Source organism: Epinephelus fuscoguttatus, linkage group LG11 (genome assembly GCF_011397635.1).
Source record: "Epinephelus fuscoguttatus linkage group LG11, E.fuscoguttatus.final_Chr_v1".
Classification (NCBI taxonomy): Eukaryota; Metazoa; Chordata; class Actinopteri; order Perciformes; family Serranidae; genus Epinephelus; species Epinephelus fuscoguttatus.
Genome location: NC_064762.1, coordinates 847,176 through 864,154, shown reverse-complemented (window position 1 = coordinate 864,154; position 16,979 = coordinate 847,176). Strand labels below are relative to the sequence as shown.

The 16,979-nt window shown below is 45.8% G+C and overlaps 2 protein-coding genes across 4 annotated transcripts in view; one reads left to right on the top strand and one right to left on the bottom strand.

Moving 5' to 3' along the window:
• brf1b (BRF1 RNA polymerase III transcription initiation factor subunit b) overlaps window positions 1–16,979 on the top strand; it is a 40,629-nt gene that overhangs the window by 17,243 nt on the left and 6,407 nt on the right. For both annotated transcript variants that reach the window (XM_049590937.1, XM_049590936.1), the window contains 14 exons: window positions 2–82; window positions 246–419; window positions 571–602; window positions 677–749; window positions 11,694–11,843; window positions 11,943–12,036; window positions 12,590–12,716; window positions 12,802–12,841; window positions 15,486–15,581; window positions 15,660–15,974; window positions 16,070–16,131; window positions 16,304–16,385; window positions 16,472–16,524; window positions 16,699–16,979. In XM_049590937.1, the coding sequence (XP_049446894.1) occupies window positions 326–419; window positions 571–602; window positions 677–749; window positions 11,694–11,843; window positions 11,943–12,036; window positions 12,590–12,716; window positions 12,802–12,841; window positions 15,486–15,581; window positions 15,660–15,974; window positions 16,070–16,131; window positions 16,304–16,385; window positions 16,472–16,524; window positions 16,699–16,979 (1,499 nt within the window). In that variant the 5' untranslated portion in view covers window positions 2–82; window positions 246–325. The remainder of the gene's footprint in view (window position 1; window positions 83–245; window positions 420–570; window positions 603–676; window positions 750–11,693; window positions 11,844–11,942; window positions 12,037–12,589; window positions 12,717–12,801; window positions 12,842–15,485; window positions 15,582–15,659; window positions 15,975–16,069; window positions 16,132–16,303; window positions 16,386–16,471; window positions 16,525–16,698) is intronic.
• btbd6b (BTB (POZ) domain containing 6b) lies at window positions 2,521–11,676 on the bottom strand. 2 transcript variants are annotated; one of them, XM_049590938.1, is made up of 5 exons: window positions 10,897–11,676; window positions 9,278–9,545; window positions 8,165–8,255; window positions 6,696–6,814; window positions 2,521–4,786 (listed from the first exon to the last, which is right to left on the bottom strand). In XM_049590938.1, the coding sequence occupies exons 2-5, from the start codon at window positions 9,463–9,465 to the stop codon at window positions 3,754–3,756; spliced, it is 1,431 nt and encodes a 476-aa protein (XP_049446895.1). In that variant the 5' UTR covers window positions 9,466–9,545; window positions 10,897–11,676; the 3' UTR covers window positions 2,521–3,753. The 2 variants fall into 2 exon arrangements, with proteins under 2 accessions (XP_049446895.1, XP_049446896.1); XM_049590939.1 differs by having other exon boundaries at window positions 11,028–11,676.

Below are 16,979 nucleotides of genomic sequence, written 5' to 3'. Positions count from 1 at the left end.
GGTCCAGTTAAGGCTCCTCTTCTCGGTTCTGGTTTTCACACCAGTGTTGGAAAAGAGTCCAGAGCCCAGACCCTGCAGGGCGGTGAGTACCGTCATCATCATCATAATCATCATCATCATAAGACACATCAAGTCCCAGATCAGGTCCACACAGACTGCTTTACACTGATTAATCATCTGTGTGTGTGTGTGTGTGTGTGTGTGTGTGTGTGTGTGTGCGTGCGTGCATGCGTGTGTGTGTCCAGGTAAGCGTCAGATCCAGCAGCTGGGCAGTCAGCTGCAGTTGAATCAGCACTGTTTGGACACGGCCTTCAACTTCTTCAAGATGGTCGTCAGCAAACACCTGACGCGAGGACGAAAGACGGAGCACGTCATTGCCGCCTGCCTCTACCTGGTGTGTCGCACCGAGGGGACGCCACGTATCCTAGCAACCACGGACACACGCTGTGTCGTGCTGTGTGTGTGCATTTCATCTTGATTTGAAGGTTTGAACTGAATTATGTCAATGTGGACGTCACTGTCACCTTTGACCTTCAGACGTTCTGCTGGTTTTCCTGAACTGTGTTTCAGACATGTTGCTGGACCTGAGCGACCTGCTGCAGGTAGGACTGAGCTCAGACCTGCAGAGACCTGCAGAGACTCTGTGCAGTTCTAACTTTGAGTTTCATGTGTTCAGGTAAACGTTTACATCCTGGGAAAAACCTTCCTGCTGTTGGCTCGTGAGCTCTGCATCAACGCTCCCGCCATCGGTGAGAACTCTCATTCACTCTGTTTACTCTGAAACTAATTATATTATATTCTGAACACACTCAGTGACTGATCTGATGAGATGGTGACAGAACTCTGATAAAACCACTGCGTCTCCGGAGAATTCATCAAGACACCACCGCTTTATACAGAAGGCAGAAAGTGCCCGTGCTGCGATTGTATGACTCCTCCCACCAGTCCACCCTGTGGTTGTATGACTCCGCCCACCAGTCCACCCTGTGGTTGTATGACTCCTCCCACCAGTCCACCCTGTGGTTGTATGACTCCGCCCACCAGTCCACCCTGTGGTTGTATGACTCCGCCCACCAGTCCACCCTGTGGTTGTATGACTCCGCCCACCAGCCCGCTCTGTGGTTGTATGACTCCGCCCACCAGTCCACCCTGTGGTTATATGACTCCTCCCACCAGTCCAGTGTCTCTGACAGTCTCCATCCATGTCAGTGAAAACATGGATGCTTCACACACAGAAGATCTATACAATCAGCACAGTTTCAAGATTAGAGTCACCAATTCAGTATCTGACCAAATGTCTCCCCTTCTGTTCCTGAGATATGACGTTAAAACATGATGATGTCACAGTCAAGCTGACCTTTGACCTTCATTATTTCATCCTGTTAGACATTTGGGTCAAGTTTGGTCAGAATTAGTGAATGAATTCTTCAGTTATGGACAAAAACATGTTTGTGAGGTCACACTGACCTTTGACCATCAATTATAATCAGTTCATCAATGACCTGGAGTGGATGTTTGTGTCAAATTTAAAGTAATTCCCTCAAGGTATGAGTTATCGTATTCATGAGAATGAGACGGATACAAGGTTACAGTGACCTTTGACAAAGAAAAAGATCTTAGCAGTTCCTCGTTGAGTCCAAGTGAATGTTTGTGCCAAATTTGAAGAAATTTCCTCAACATGTTCCTGAGATTTTACGTTCAGAAGAGTAAGACAGACAAGGTCAAGGAGACCTGACCTTTTACCTTTGACCACCAAAATAAAATTACTTAATTGTCAAGTCCAAGTGGACCTTTGTGCCAAATTTGAAGAAATTCCCTCAAGGTGTTTTTGAGATATCATGTTAGCAAGAGTCAGACAGACAAGGTGACTTTGCCCTTTGACCACCAACTATAATCAGGTCATTGTTCAGTCTCAGTGAACACTGGTTCCAAATTTGACAAAAATCCCTTTAAGGCCTTCGTAAGATATTTCGTTCCTAAGAATGATACATACACAAGGTTACAGTGACCTTTGACCTGTGACCACCAACATATTATCAGTTTATCATTGAGTCTGAGTGGATGTTGGTGCCAAATGTTAAAAGCCTTTCTTAAGTATTGCATTCACAAGAATGGGACAGACAGACGGAGATTTCAAAATCATGATGCCTCAAGTTATGGCCATGACTGGCGTGGAGGCATACCGACAGCTGTCAGTGTCTGGACGTGCATCACGCGCCATCGTTGCCTTGACGTCACCCCCTCTCCTCATATAGAAAATAAACACAGCTACAGACTCGGATCTGACACGGAGCAGTGTTGTTGTTCGGAGACTGTGACCTTCAACATTATATCCTGTTCTCCATCATTTGAGTTTTGACTGGAACTCTTTGAATCACCTCCTCTTCTTCTCATGTCACGTCAAGTTCAGCTTTATTGTTGTTCTGCACCGACCACGTCTGTATTAATCATCATCATCACCATCATCATCAACACCGTCATACTCACACTCACACAGCAGGAGGGGGTCGGAGACAGGACTTCAGTCAGGGTTTATTTTACTTTCATTTTCTTTCTGGAGTTCATATTCAAGCTAAATTTGGATGAAACTTGATCATCGTGAGACGAACATTTAAAGGTGAACTCTGCAGGATCATCGGTTACTGTTTTTAAACACCAGTCATATTAAAACCCCACATTCACTGACATTTGTCATTTCTGAGATACCTGGGGTTTACCTCAATTACCTCAACAGATACCTCAATTATAAAGACTGTGTACGCACAAAAACAAGGCTTGAAAGAGGCGTACGTCACTTCCCATGGAAAAGAGAAACTTTGACCCATTCTTACAAACATTTAGGAGATGGGAAATTGGTGACGCAGGCGGTGAGGTGGAGCCTGATTGTAGAAATTGTTGAATATTTTTTGGTGCACACCATTTTTGGCTTTTGTCTGTGTGTACATCTTTAGTCTGGATCCTACGTTTTATTAATGAGACCCTGGCTGCCTACAGTCTGACACCTGGTCACTACCTTTTTATTAAGCCCCGCCCTCATCTGAGTGCTTTGAGGGTACACACCCAGAAACATCCAAATGCAGGAAATAAGAAGTAAATAATAAAATCCAGACTGATAAATACACCAACACACTGAGAGGGTCCTTTGTCATGATTCTGAGTCTGTATGTAGTTTTTCAGAGAATTCTGCAGAGTTTAACTTTAAATCTGAACGAACAGAAACACAATGCTTTGACCTCAAACTAAAAAGGTTCCAGAAGTATGAAAGATAAATATCGAACATCACTGATGTTTAAATAGAAAATGAAACAGAACATTTAATCTCTGACTCCATGTGAATTTTTTCAGGTTTAAATCAAATCAGAGTTTGGGGTCAAATACATTTTAGATATAAAACATAAACAAACAGAATCATGTCAAAGAAGGAAACAATGAGCTGTGGATCCTCAGGAGCTGCAGGACACGGCTTCTCAAAGTGCATCTACGGAACTACATTTCCCACCAACCACTGTCAACTACAAGGTCTCAAGCTATAAGATCCTGCTCTCCAGTGACACCTGGTGGCTGCTGTCAGAATCTACAACATCAAACAGTCCCTCCAGCAGGACCCAGAGAAGCAGCAACGCACGTTTAGTTTTAGTCACTTTACTTTTCACTCATGACTCCAGTCCAGTGAGCTTCCAGTTCCACCTCCACCGTCCAATCAGCTTCTAGCTTCCTGATTGATGTAAGGCTCTGAGTCTGTCAGGTTCTGGTTCAGCAGTAGAAGACCAGTTCAGGGATCTGCCCCCCCTGCACCCCGGTGCCATTGGTGCTGTCCGATGAACACTGGAACTGGAAGGTCACTTTCCCACACTGCACCTCGGTCATCCCCTCCTGACCAAAGTAACTCAGCTCGTTTCCGTCCAGCACAGCGCTGACAGTGTAGAAGGTGTCCTGTTCCACCTGGACCGGGTGTTCAAACCACACAGGGAAGGTGCTGCTTGATCCATCAGACAGGAACTTGGTGAGGTTCTGAGCCAGAACGGTTCCCTGCCTCTTCAGTTCGATCTTCACGCTGTACTCAGCTTTCCCACCACTCGACCCATACAGACCTAGTCCAGCTATGAAGATCCGCCGGTCCACTGCGAACTGGATGCTGTCGCATCGCCCCCTGTAACGCCACTGGTTGCTGCGGTAGGCTGAGGACTGGAAGCGGTGGCACCTCTGCGGTGCCAGTCCAGCCCGCTTCACCAGGGGGAACTCCAGTCTGGGTTTCCTGGAGGCAGTGAACCACAGGAAGACATCGTGAGTCTCTTTCAGCAGCAGGACGTCTGACTGCGCCGCCCCGTCTGCAAATTCCTGCAGCGTCATGGAGGGGATCCGGACCAGGTACAGAGCCTTACCCAGCACTGCCCGCTGGTTCCTGGGGTTCACTGGCAGGCCCTGACGTCGACACTCAGCCGCCGCCCAGTTCAGCACCGCTTGGAAGATCACGACCTCACGGACGTTGAGCGATTCTCTCTGCAGGATGATCTCCAGTGTGGGCAGGTCGATCTCACAGAAGCCTTCAGATCGCAGAGCGAGCTCCGCCTGAGCGTCGATCACCTCCCAGCAGCGCTGCGTCAGCTCAGGCTCCTCAAACAGCCGACTCTGAGACAGAAGGACGCAGGCATTCTTTGCCTCCAGACTTGTCTCCAGAAAGGTGACGCAGGCCTTTGCCAGAGCAGGAACGATGTACTTCTTAGCAGCGTAGAGCGTGGCGAGCACGGTGTCAGCCTCCAACTCGATCTCATCACTGTACATGTACCTGAGACAGAGGACACAACGCATCAGCAACCTGAGAGACAACATGCAAATGAACATACGTGACGCCTACAACAGGTTGAACTGAGTATTTGTACACACAATCACTATCAGCCCTTTTTAATCTGCTTCTTCGAGGCGGGAGTTTCACGCCGTTATTTCACCTCACTGTTATATATAAAAGGTACAATTGCAGAATGGGGGGACAAAGTTGTCTCGCCTTTAAGTCGGCAGCGGAGGGAGTAACAGCGTCGAACCAACATATGTGTAAAAGGGACAACTAGCAGGATGGGATCCTAGACTGCACAGGTGTGAGGTTTTGATGACTTACCACAAGAGATTTAAAAAACAGCTGTTAGCAGTTAGCAGCTAACTCAAACAATGAGGTCCAGGAGCTCCTTACCCTCCAAGCGGAGGACGAGATCAGCCGCCATGTAATAAGGACACTAAATGATTGTTATTGACATGTGGTGTCATTGTTATTGTTTATAAAGAACTGCTGACACGTATGTTATATGTCACACTAGAGGCCGACGCTGTTGAGTTGAGGCTCGTTTATTCTCCATTTACAAACAAAAATAGATCTGTCTATTTTTTATGGTTGTTGACATCACTGCCCTCATACGTCCATGTGTCCTCTGTGCAGTCATAGATTCAGCCAATAGATGGCACTAGAAGGCGGAGTCAAAAGTTTCACACAACAACAAACGAGGTGACGGTGGTCGAGGTCATAGTGTTGTACCTTTAAATGGAGGCAGCGTTGTAGACATTATACACATCTGAACATGTGGACAAAGTACTCTTTTCACTATATTCCCATTGTTCCATAATGTCATAATTTAAATGTCTTCGTCATCTACGGTTGTATCTTGCTTGAACTATGCTACTCTGCCTCCACGATCTCTGGTGGTTTTACTCCGATTCGTCCGCATCTTTTAGGTAACGTGCACTAATACAGACGACATCAATAGAGTACAGACAGAAGGCTCTGTTTGTCTAAATGAGCCCTCACACGTCACACTCGTCTTGTCTTTTTTTGCTTCAGTGATGTCATCATGCTGTCTAAAAATCACACACTGGAGAGACATGATGCCGGCGTTGTTTGGTTCTGTGTAAAAATACAAAGGCGACATGAAGAATGGACTTCAGCGGCTCTGTAGCGCCATCTCTGTATGAAAAGGACTGATGAGGAAAACTGAGCAGGTGTTCAGACTGTACTGTTTGAAAGTTCAGCCTTTTGTAACTTACTGATCCAAGATCCAATCAGGGATCACTGGAGACCTCAATGGATCACTGGGACTCCCACCTGGAGCCCCGACCCGTTCTCAGACACTCTGGATACCCCAGAGGACGACTGAGGGGCTGCTGTAGCTCAGGTGGTGGACTGGGTTGTCTTTAAGTCATAAGGTTACGCCCTCGCCATGCTCAAAGGGTAAAAGGTATGTTATAAAAAGTGTGCAGCCAATCAACTCGTTATGTTCCAATAGCCAATCAGGTTTCAGGAGTGAAACAGTCCGAACAAGTCATTTAGGACGAGTGTTTGGAATCCTGACTGACTTTTTTAGGACTTGACACACAAAGTTCAGGGCTTGGACCTGACTTGGGAATTTAAAGGACCAACACGATGAGTTTGTCCCCCCTGTGGACTCGACTGAATCCTGACTGTGGATGTTGGTGCCAAATTTGAAGACATTCCCTCAAGGCATTGTTACGCTCACCAGAATGAGACAGATGAGGTCACAGTGACCAGAATATTCAGACCTTTACTTTGACTGAGAACAAAATCAGATTTGTCTCTTCGTTCTAACTGGTGGTCTTGCGGTTGTATTTCTGAAACTTGCTGTTCGTTCAGTCGTCCTTCGAGCAGAAGACAAACATGTGGACACAAGAACTCGTCTCCTGACTGGACTCACTTTAACAGAATGAGGAAAGCAGCCGGCTCCACGTCAGGGATGTGGATCTCAGATCGTCCCTCAGCCAGGTCTCCATAAAACATGGCTCCAAATACCGAACTGCCCACCGCCAAGACATACTGAAACACAGAGACAGGGAGCCAATCACAAGACAGAACCAGAGGGGACAGGAAGTACTGAAACACAGAGACAGGGAGCCAATCACAAGACAGAACCAGAGGGGACAGGAAGTACTGAAACACAGAGACAGGGAGCCAATCACAAGACAGAACCAGAGGGGACAGGAAGTACTGAAACACAGAGACAGGGAGCCAATCACAAGACAGAACCAGAGGGGACAGGAAGTACTGAAACACAGAGACGGGGAGCCAATCACAAGACAGAACCAGAGGGGACAGGAAGTACTGAAACACAGAGACATGTTGCCTGGCAACAGTGTCAAATCAGTGTGTCGGAGGTGTTGTCCAATCAGCAGAGATGTGTAAACATAATTCTAGTGGATCTTTCATTTTTGGCTCCTGTAACATGATAATTCTAGTCACATAATGAGTGATGTTATGACTCGTGTAATGTGATGACTTGTAACATTATGACTCATGTCAGATGATAACTCGTGTCACATAATGACTCATGTCAGATTATAACTCGTGTCACATAATGACTCATGTCAGATTATAACTCGCGTCACATAATGACTCGTATCAGGTGATGACTCGTGTCACATAATGACTAGTGTCAGGTCATGACTTGTGTCATATAATTACTCGTGTCAGGTGATGACTCTTGTCACATAATGACTAGTGTCAGGTCATGACTTGTGTCACATAATTACTCGTGTCAGGTGATGACTCTTGTCACATAATGACTAGTGTCAGGTCATGACTTGTGTCACATAATTACTCGTGTCAGGTGATGACTCTTGTCACATAATGACTAGTGTCAGGTGATAACTCGTGTCAGGTCATGACTCGTGTCACATAATGACTCATGTCACATAATGACTCACATCAGATTATAACTCGTGTCACATAACTAGTGTCAGATTATAACTCGTGTGATGACTTGTGTCCGGTGATGACTCCATCACATAATGACTCGTGTCAGGTGATGACTCTTGTCACATAATGACTAGTGTCAGGTGATAACTCGTGTCACTTAGTGACTTGTGTCAGATTATAACTCGTGTCACATGACTAGTGTCAGATTATAACTCGCGCAATGACTTGTGTCAGGTGATGACTTGTAACGTTATGACTCATGTCAGATGATTAGTCATGTCACATAATGACTTGTGTCAGGTGATGACTCGTGTCACATAATGACTAGTGTCAGGTGATGACTCGTGTCAGGTGATGACTTGTGTCAGGTGATGACTCATGTCACATAATGACTAGTGTCAGGTGATGACTCGTGTCACATAATGACTTGTGTCAGGCGATGACTCGTGTCACGTGTCAGAGAGGACTGACCTTATGAGCAGGGACTCTCCGAGTGTCTCCTGGAGGACCGACGATGAAGTGAACGTCAGCCATCTGCTCGTTGTTGAACATCAGAGCGTTCCTGAAGGAGAACGACAGAGGTCATGTCTTTATTCATCAGTCTCAGGCTGCTCCTACTGCGCTGATTAAATATGGACGAAAAGAAGATTTATCAAGTAAAATGTCAACATAAACACAGTTTGAGTTCAAATAAGAGATACATAAAATATTTAATAATAAATGAATATATTTATTTCAATGTGTGTGTGTGTGTGTGTGTGTAGACTGTCCATGTCAGTCCAGACTCACACGGAGCCATGACAGAGGACGCTGTTTTAAATCTGGGTGTTTCTGCAGAGACGCTACAGACTCTAAAATATGTCAATATAAAATGTCATCACTTCATTATTTTATTTTATCCTGCGAGACGTTTGTGTGAAGTTTCGTCATAATTAGTGTCTGAATTCTTGAGTTATGGTCAAAAACATGTTTTGTGAGGTCACACTGACCTTTGACCTTCAACCAGCAAATTGTAGTCAGTTAATTGTTGACTCCAATTGGACGTTCGTGCCAAATTTAAGGAATTCCCTAAAGGCGTGCTTGAGATATTGCATTCATGAGGATCCAATGTAAGCAAGGTCAAAGTGACCTTTGACCACCAAAATCCCTTTAAGGAGTTCTTGAGATATCGCATTCAAAACAATGAGACTGATGAGGTTACAGTGACCTTTGACCAAGAAAATCTAATCATTTCATCACCGAGTCCAAGTGGACGTTTGTGACAAATGTGAGGAAATTCCCTCAAGGTGTTTTTGTGATATTGCATTCACAAGAATGAGACAGAACAGGTCACAGTGATGTTTGACCCTTTCATCGCTGAGTCAAGTTGGACGTTTGTGCTAAATATGAGGGAGTGAGATATCGTTGTCACAAGAATGAGACAAACAACATAACACCTCTGACCACAACTACTGCCTGCGTGGAGGAATATAAAAACATCACTAGTGTTTCCCTGCTGTCCAATCAGAGCAGAGTATTGTGTTGCTGCTGTCCAATCAGAGCAGAGCATTGTGTTACTGCTGTCCAATCAGAGCAGAGTATTACCTCTCTCTGAGTGTGGGCTGTGTTTCCTGCCAGCTGTCTCCGTCCTCTCTGTCACTGCTCGTCTGAACGTCGTCTTCTTCGTTGGTGTTTTCAGCCGGCGGCACCGGTTCGTTGGGCTGGATGAAACTCTTCTTCACCTCCTCCTCGTTACTGAGAGGGAGGCTGGTAGAGTAAAGTTCAGCCGCCATCTCCTCCCCCTCCCCCTCCTCCTCCTCCTCCTCGTCACAGAGCCAATGAGGCGGCGACCTCACAGCATGATGACTGTTTCCTGTCAGAGATGAATCAGATTGTAATCCAGATTACTGCACTGACAAAGGATTAATCTGAGGGTTGTTTTCTAACTGAGACCTGGTGACGTGGTGTCAGAGTCGTCATCTCAGTTTGATGTGTATGTTAAACACTGACTGATGAACTGGTGCTGGTTATTTATATTATTGTGGCGTATTGATTATGAATACAGTCCATCTGATGCTGGTTTTGTTTCATCACTGTAGCCAGTATCTCACTATCACTATCCTCATTCAGATTTTAAGAAGCTACAAATTATATTCAGCCACAAACTAAGTCTGAAAAGCTGCAAATCAGAACGAAGCACAGAGAGTCGTTGACTAGAGATGATACGCCGTCTCATGGCGGTCACTTCCTGTCAACGTTACAGATCAGAAGCACAGAGAGTCGTTGACTAGAGATGATACGCCGTCTCATGGTGGTCACTTCCTGTCAGCGTTACAGATCAGAAGCACAGAGAGTCGTTGACTAGAGATGATACGCCGTCTCATGGCGGTCACTTCCTGTCGACGTTACAGATCAGAAGCACAGAGAGTCGCTGACTAGAGATGATACGCCGTCTCATGGCGGTCACTTCCTGTCAGCGTTACAGATCAGAAGCACAGAGAGTTGTTGACTAGAGATGATACGCCGTCTCATGGCGGTCACTTCCTATCGACGTTACAGATCAGAAGCACAGAGAGTCGTTGACTAGAGATGATACGCCGTCTCATGGCGGTCACTTCCTGTGAACCAGCAGGTTGTTCTTTACAAAACGGAGTGTTGACAGTAGGTGTTTGTTTCGATCTTTGGGCTGAACGTTTTCCCTGCGGCTCACAGTCATCATCCCTCTCAGCTCAGCTTCCTGTTCCATCAGCACAGACTGCCCTCTGGTGGCAGGAGTTGTGCACTACAACACATCATCTCAATACAGCATCTCTGTATCAGTTTAATAAAGACAGCAGCATCTGTGTTTCACAGTGTAGATAATGACTCCTTCAGGATTTCTGAGTAGCCCAGTCTACCCTAACACCTGGACACCACCTGAGTCTGATGTTTGGAGCTCCTGTTATTGATTATCAGAGTTTTGTCTCGTCTCTGGTTGATTCTGTGGTTCACTATCAATACTCAATAATCAGATCGATCAGGCTGTCAAGTCCTGTTAGCCCCCCCCCAAGAATGTACTCAGAGTACATTTTAAGTCGATGCTTGTATCTGAGTACATTTATTAATTTAGTAATGAGCTTCAACACCTGAACACCACCTGCACCAGTCTGCTGTGTGTGTGTGTGTGTGTGTGTGTGTGTGTGTGTGTGTGTGTGTGTGTGTGTGTGTCCTGCCGTTAACGTTACCGTCATCTTGTTGTCGTTAGCTTCTCTCCGTTAAACCGTTTCACGTCACAGACAGCGCGGCCGCCTCGGAGCGACCTGTGACTGTCTGTGGGTCTGTCCGACAGACGGAGGGTGTGTCGGTGTGTTTTTACCTGTCAGAGTGCCGGTACCGGTTCTTTCTGCCGTTAACGTTAAAAACTGTCAAACAACAGCTGCTGGGTGTTCATCATCATCATCATCATCATCATCCTCTTCTTCTTCTGCTGCTGCTGCTGCTGTAGCTCTTCTTCTTCTTCTGTTTCACTGTCCGCCCACAGACCAGTGTTGAAGCTGTGTGTCGCCACCTGCTGTACCGGCGGTGTGACGTCATAACTTTAAATATTACAAACGATCAGAAAAAGACAAATAAAGAAGTTAGGGAGTGTTTACTGATCAGGGTGTGAGCCCTCTCCACCATACATCACTCGTTAGATTGTTGATGTTTGAAAGTTTATTTTGGGACAAATTTTAAATGAGACAAAGAATAAAGTGATTTTGATTAAATGCCACTATTTTAAAATCAGGTTTGGATTTTTTTTTTATTGTGATGGAGGTGTTCGTCACATGATGCATTCAAAGACCGTCGGAAATTTAAAACCCAAGGATGATTTCTGTTTTTACGGTTTGTGTCTGATAAATGATGTCATGTTGACTTTCAAACGTGTGCTCTGTATGCTCCTCCTTAAAGACAAAATAAAAAACATAAGTTCCTCCCCAGTACTTAAAGACCTCACCTCCTCTCCTCTCCTCTCCTCTCCTCTCCTTCCCTCCCTCCTCAGACCCTTGCCTGTACATCCCTCGGTTTGCTCACATGTTGGAGTTTGGCGTGAAGACTCATGAGGTTTCCATGACGGCTCTTCGTCTGGTTCAGAGGATGAAGAGGGACTGGATGCACACGGGGCGCCGACCGTCTGGACTCTGTGGAGCAGGTACGACATTTCCGCCGGTATTATGGCAACAAAAACCTCAACAGCCGTATATTTACCCTTCATATTTACCTTCCTCCTCCTCCTCCTCCTCCTCTGCAGCTCTTCTGGTCGCGGCTCGGATGCACAAGTTTCGTCGTACAGTCAAAGATGTGATCAGCGTGGTGAAGGTCTGCCAGACCACTCTGAGGAAGAGGTGAGCGCTGAGCTGGGTCACAGCAGATCATACTAGATCACAACAAATCATATTAGATCACAGCAGATCATATTAGATCATATTAGATCACAGTAGATCATATTAGATCACAGCAGATCATATTAGATCACAACAAATCATATTAGATCATATTAGATCACAGCAGATCATATTAGATCACAGCAGATCATACTAGATCATATTAGCTCACAGCAGATCATATTAGATCATAGCAGATCACAGCAGATCATATTAGATCATTTTAGATCACAGCAGATCATATTAGATCACAGCAGATCATACTAGATCACAGCAGATCATATTAGATCATTTTAGATGACAGCAGATCACAGCAGATCATACTAGATCACAGCAGATCATATTAGATCATATTAGATCACAGCAGATCATACTAGATCATATTAGATCACAGCAGATCATACTAGATCATATTAGATCACAGCAGATCATATTAGATCACAGTAGATCATATTTGATCACAGCAGATCATATTAGATCACAGCAGATCACAGCGTCCTCTCCGGTCCTGCAGGTTAACAGAGTTTGAGGACACGCCCACCAGTCAGCTGACCATTGATGAGTTCATGAAAGTAGATCTGGAGCAGGAATGTGATCCACCCTCTTTCACCGCTGCACAGCACAAAGCCAAGATGCAGCAGGTAGATCCCTACTTCTCTGATTGGCTGCTGACAACCAATGATCAATAACCAAACCAATCATCTTCACTGTCCTCTTCTTCTGCAGCTGGAACACGAGCTGGCCAGGAAGCTGGACGAAGTCGAAGGTCAGTTGCTGCCTCTGCCTAAAGATTCAACTAGATTCACTAAAGGGATCATTTAGAACACTTCAGAGGGCACTAAAGGGAACATTTAGAACACTTCAGAGGGCACTAAAGGGAACATTTAGGACACTTCAGAGGGCACTGAAGGGAACATTTAGGACACTTAAGAGGGCACTGAAGGGAACATTTAGAACACTTCAGAGGGCACTAAAGGGAACATTTAGAACACTTCAGAGGGCACTAAAGGGAACATTTAGGACACTTAAGAGGGCACTAAAGGGAACATTTGGGACACTTCAGAGGGCACTGAAGGAGTCATTCAGGACACTTCAGGGGGCACTAAAGGGAACATTTAGGACATTTCAGAGGGCACTGAAGGGATCATTTAGGACACTTCAGAGGGCACTGAAGGGATCATTTAGGACACTTCAGAGGGCACTAAAGGGATCATTTAGGACACTTCAGAGGGCACTAAAGGGATCATTTAGGACACTTCAGAGGGCACTAAAGGAATTATTTAGAACACTTCAGAGGGCACTAAAGGGATCATTTAGGACACTTCAGAGGGCACTAAAGGAATTATTTAGAACACTTCAGAGGGCACTAAAGGGATCATTTAGGACACTTCAGAGGGCACTAAAGGGATCATTTAGGACACTTCAGAGGGCACTAAAGGAATTATTTAGGACACTTCAGAGGGCACTAAAGGGAACATTTAGGACACTTCAGAGGGCACTAAAGGGATCATTTAGGACACTTCAGAGGGCACTAAAGGAATTATTTAGGACACTTCAGAGGGCACTGAAGGAGTCATTCAGGACACTTAAGAGGGCACTAAAGGGAACATTTAGAACACTTCAGAGGGCACTAAAGGGAACATTTAGGACACTTAAGAGGGCACTGAAGGAGTCATTCAGGACACTTAAGAGGGTACTAAAGGGAACATTTAGAACACTTCAGAGGGCACTAAAGGGAACATTTAGAACACTTAAGAGGGCACTGAAGGGAACATTTAGGACACTTCAGATGGCACTAAAGGGAACATTTAGGACACTTCAGAGGGCACTAAAGGGAACATTTAGGACACTTCAGAGGGCACTGAAGGAGTCATTCAGGACACTTCAGGGGGCACTAAAGGGAACATTTAGGACACTTCAGAGGGCACTGAAGGGATCATTTAGGACACTTCAGAGGGCACTGAAGGGAACATTTAGGACACTTCAGAGGGCACTAAAGGGAATATTTAGAACACTTCAGAGTGCACTAAAGGAGTTATTTAGGTCACTTCAGAGGGCACTAAAGGGAACATTTAGAACACTTCAGAGGGCACTAAAGGAATTATTTAGGACACTTCAGAGGGCACTAAAGGGAACATTTAGAACACTTCAGAGGGCACTAAAGGGATAATTTAGAACACTTCAGAGGGCACTAAAGGGAACATTTAGGACACTTCAGAGGGCACTGAAGGAGTCATTCAGGACACTTCAGAGGGCACTGAAGGGAACATTTAGAACACTTCAGAGGGCACTGAAGGAGTCATTCAGGACACTTCAGAGGGCACTAAAGGGAATATTTAGAACACTTCAGAGTGCATTAAAGGAATTATTTAGGTCACTTCAGAGGGCACTAAAGGGAACATTTAGAACACTTCAGAGGGCACTAAAGGAATTATTTAGGACACTTCAGAGGGCACTAAAGGGAACATTTAGAACACTTCAGAGGGCACTAAAGGGAACATTTAGAACACTTCAGAGGGCACTAAAGGGAACATTTAGGACACTTCAGAGGGCACTAAAGGGAACATTTAGAACACTTCAGAGGGCACTAAAGGAATTATTTAGGACACTTCAGAGGGCACTAAAGGGAACATTTAGAACACTTCAGAGGGCACTAAAGGGAACATTTAGGACACTTCAGAGGGCACTGAAGGGATCATTTAGGACACTTCAGATGGCACTAAAGGAGTCATTCAGGACACTTCAGGGGGCACTAAAGGGAACATTTAGGACACTTCAGAGGGCACTAAAGGGAACATTTAGGACACTTCAGATGGCACTGAAGGAGTCATTCAGGACACTTCAGAGGGCACTAAAGGGATCATTTAGGACACTTCAGAGGGCACTGAAGGAATTATTTAGGACACTTCAGAGGGCACTAAAGGGAACATTTAGGACACTTCAGAGGGCACTGAAGGAGTCATTCAGGACACTTCAGAGGGCACTAAAGGGAATATTTAGGACACTTCAGAGGGCACTGAAGGGATCATTTAGGACACTTCAGAGGGCACTAAAGGGAACATTTAGGACACTTCAGAGGGCACTGAAGGAGTCATTCAGGACACTTCAGAGGGCACTAAAGGGAATATTTAGGACACTTCAGAGGGCACTGAAGGAATTATTTAGGACACTTCAGAGGGCACTAAAGAGAACATTTAGGACACTTCCGAGGGCACTGAAGGAGTTATTTAGGACACTTCAGAGGGCACTAAAGGGATCATTTAGGACACTTCAGAGGACACTAGGTTTATCATTTAGGACAATTTCGAGGGCACTAAAGAAAGGGGAATTGTTGAGGACACTTTAAAGGATACTAAAAGAATTATTTAAAAAGATTTAAAGGACTAAACTCGGTCATTCTTTCCCGTCAGGAGAGATCAGCTGCTACAAAGATGAGATTGAGACTGAGCTGGAAAAGAGCCGTCCTAAACTCAGAGGAATCTACGCTGCCTATGCCAAAGAAATCGGTCTGTACTGGTCCTGAGTCAGCGGAGTCCATCTCAACACCTACAGCATTTATTTACTCTTTCATTCTTGGTTTTCAGACCCCGAGGACGTTGAGGTTCTGTCCTCCAGCTCTGAACCTGAGGTACCAGAGGTCGACGACGCCGAGCTCCAAGTTGCCGCCCAACACCTGACTCAGGACTTCCTGTGTCAGGTGATCCAAGAGGAGGAGGGGCGGGGCAAAAAGACATGTGACAGCGAGAATGAGGCGGGGCCAGACAATGAGGGGGCAGGCCATCAGCGTCAGGCCGCCCCTCTAGCCTCCATCCTGGGAAAGCTGCCAAGCGCTGCCAGCCTCGGCCTCCAACAGACCTTCCAGACCTTCACCGAGTCAGAGACAGGCGAGAACCCAGACGGTACGTATTACATCATCATTACTTCACCATTACCTCATCATGGATTCATGGCCAGGTGGTAAACAGGTGAGGTGGTGGTTATCATGTGTTTACAGACGAGCAGTCAGAGAGTGGCGAGCTGGACCTGAACGGTATCGACGATCAGGAGATTGATAAGGTCAGTTCATTCAATTGATCAGTCAGCTCTGTGTTTCTGTCCTGACTTCTTCTGTGGTTCATTTCTCTGTTTGTGATGTCATCTCTCTGTGATTTACAGAGGTAGTTTTTATTGTGAAAGGTTGAGTGAACAGGAAGTGGTGTCTTCTTCTGACTCTGATTTTCTGCTGCAGTACATCCTGAACGATCGGGAGGTCCAGGTGAAGACAGAGCTGTGGATGAAACAGAACGCCGAATACCTGAAAGAGCAGAAAGGTGAGGAAGACGACTCCCTCTCATCATCATCATCATCATCATCATCTTCATCAGTGTGATGGATTAATGACTGTTTGTGTCCACAGAGAAAGAGGAGAGGATCAGGAAGGAGAAAGAACAGGGGACGTATAAAGAGAAGGTGAGTGTGTCTGTGTGAAGAACAGGGTGTCCCGGCCTGGAGTCCAGGGGCTGTCCTGGGTCCACTGAGGATCAAGACTGGATTACTGACCTGAGGCCCCTGAGGGCCCGGTGCTCTGAGGATACATATATATACCAATAATATAAACATAAAATAAAAAAATTCTGTGTCCAGCCGAAGAAGTCCAAGAAGAAGAAGGAACAGATTCAGGCGTCGACGGCGGGCGAGGCGATCGAGAGGATGTTGGAGAAGAAGAAGATCTCCAGTAAGATCAACTATGACGTCCTCAGAGACCTGAACAGCCGAGGGACAGGAAGTGGGGGGGGCAGTAGTCCCAGCAGAGCCTCCTCTGACACTGTCGCCGCCACACGGAAAAGACTCAACCGCCGCCGCCGCAGGAAGAACAGCGACGCTAACCGAGACTTAGCGGCTAACACTAACATTATGGGAAAGAG

Bases quoted from the DNA above. Each gene is read 5' to 3' on its own strand.
- btbd6b (XM_049590938.1), bottom strand. From the start codon at position 9,465: ATGGCGGCTGAACTTTACTCTACCAGCCTCCCTCTCAGTAACGAGGAG. The intron at 8,256-9,277 runs GTAATACTCTGC...GTTCTCCTTCAG, and splicing joins CAGCCCACACTCAGAGAGAG to GAACGCTCTGATGTTCAACA. The intron at 6,815-8,164 runs GTCAGTCCTCTC...TCTGTGTTTCAG, and splicing joins GGAGAGTCCCTGCTCATAAG to TATGTCTTGGCGGTGGGCAG.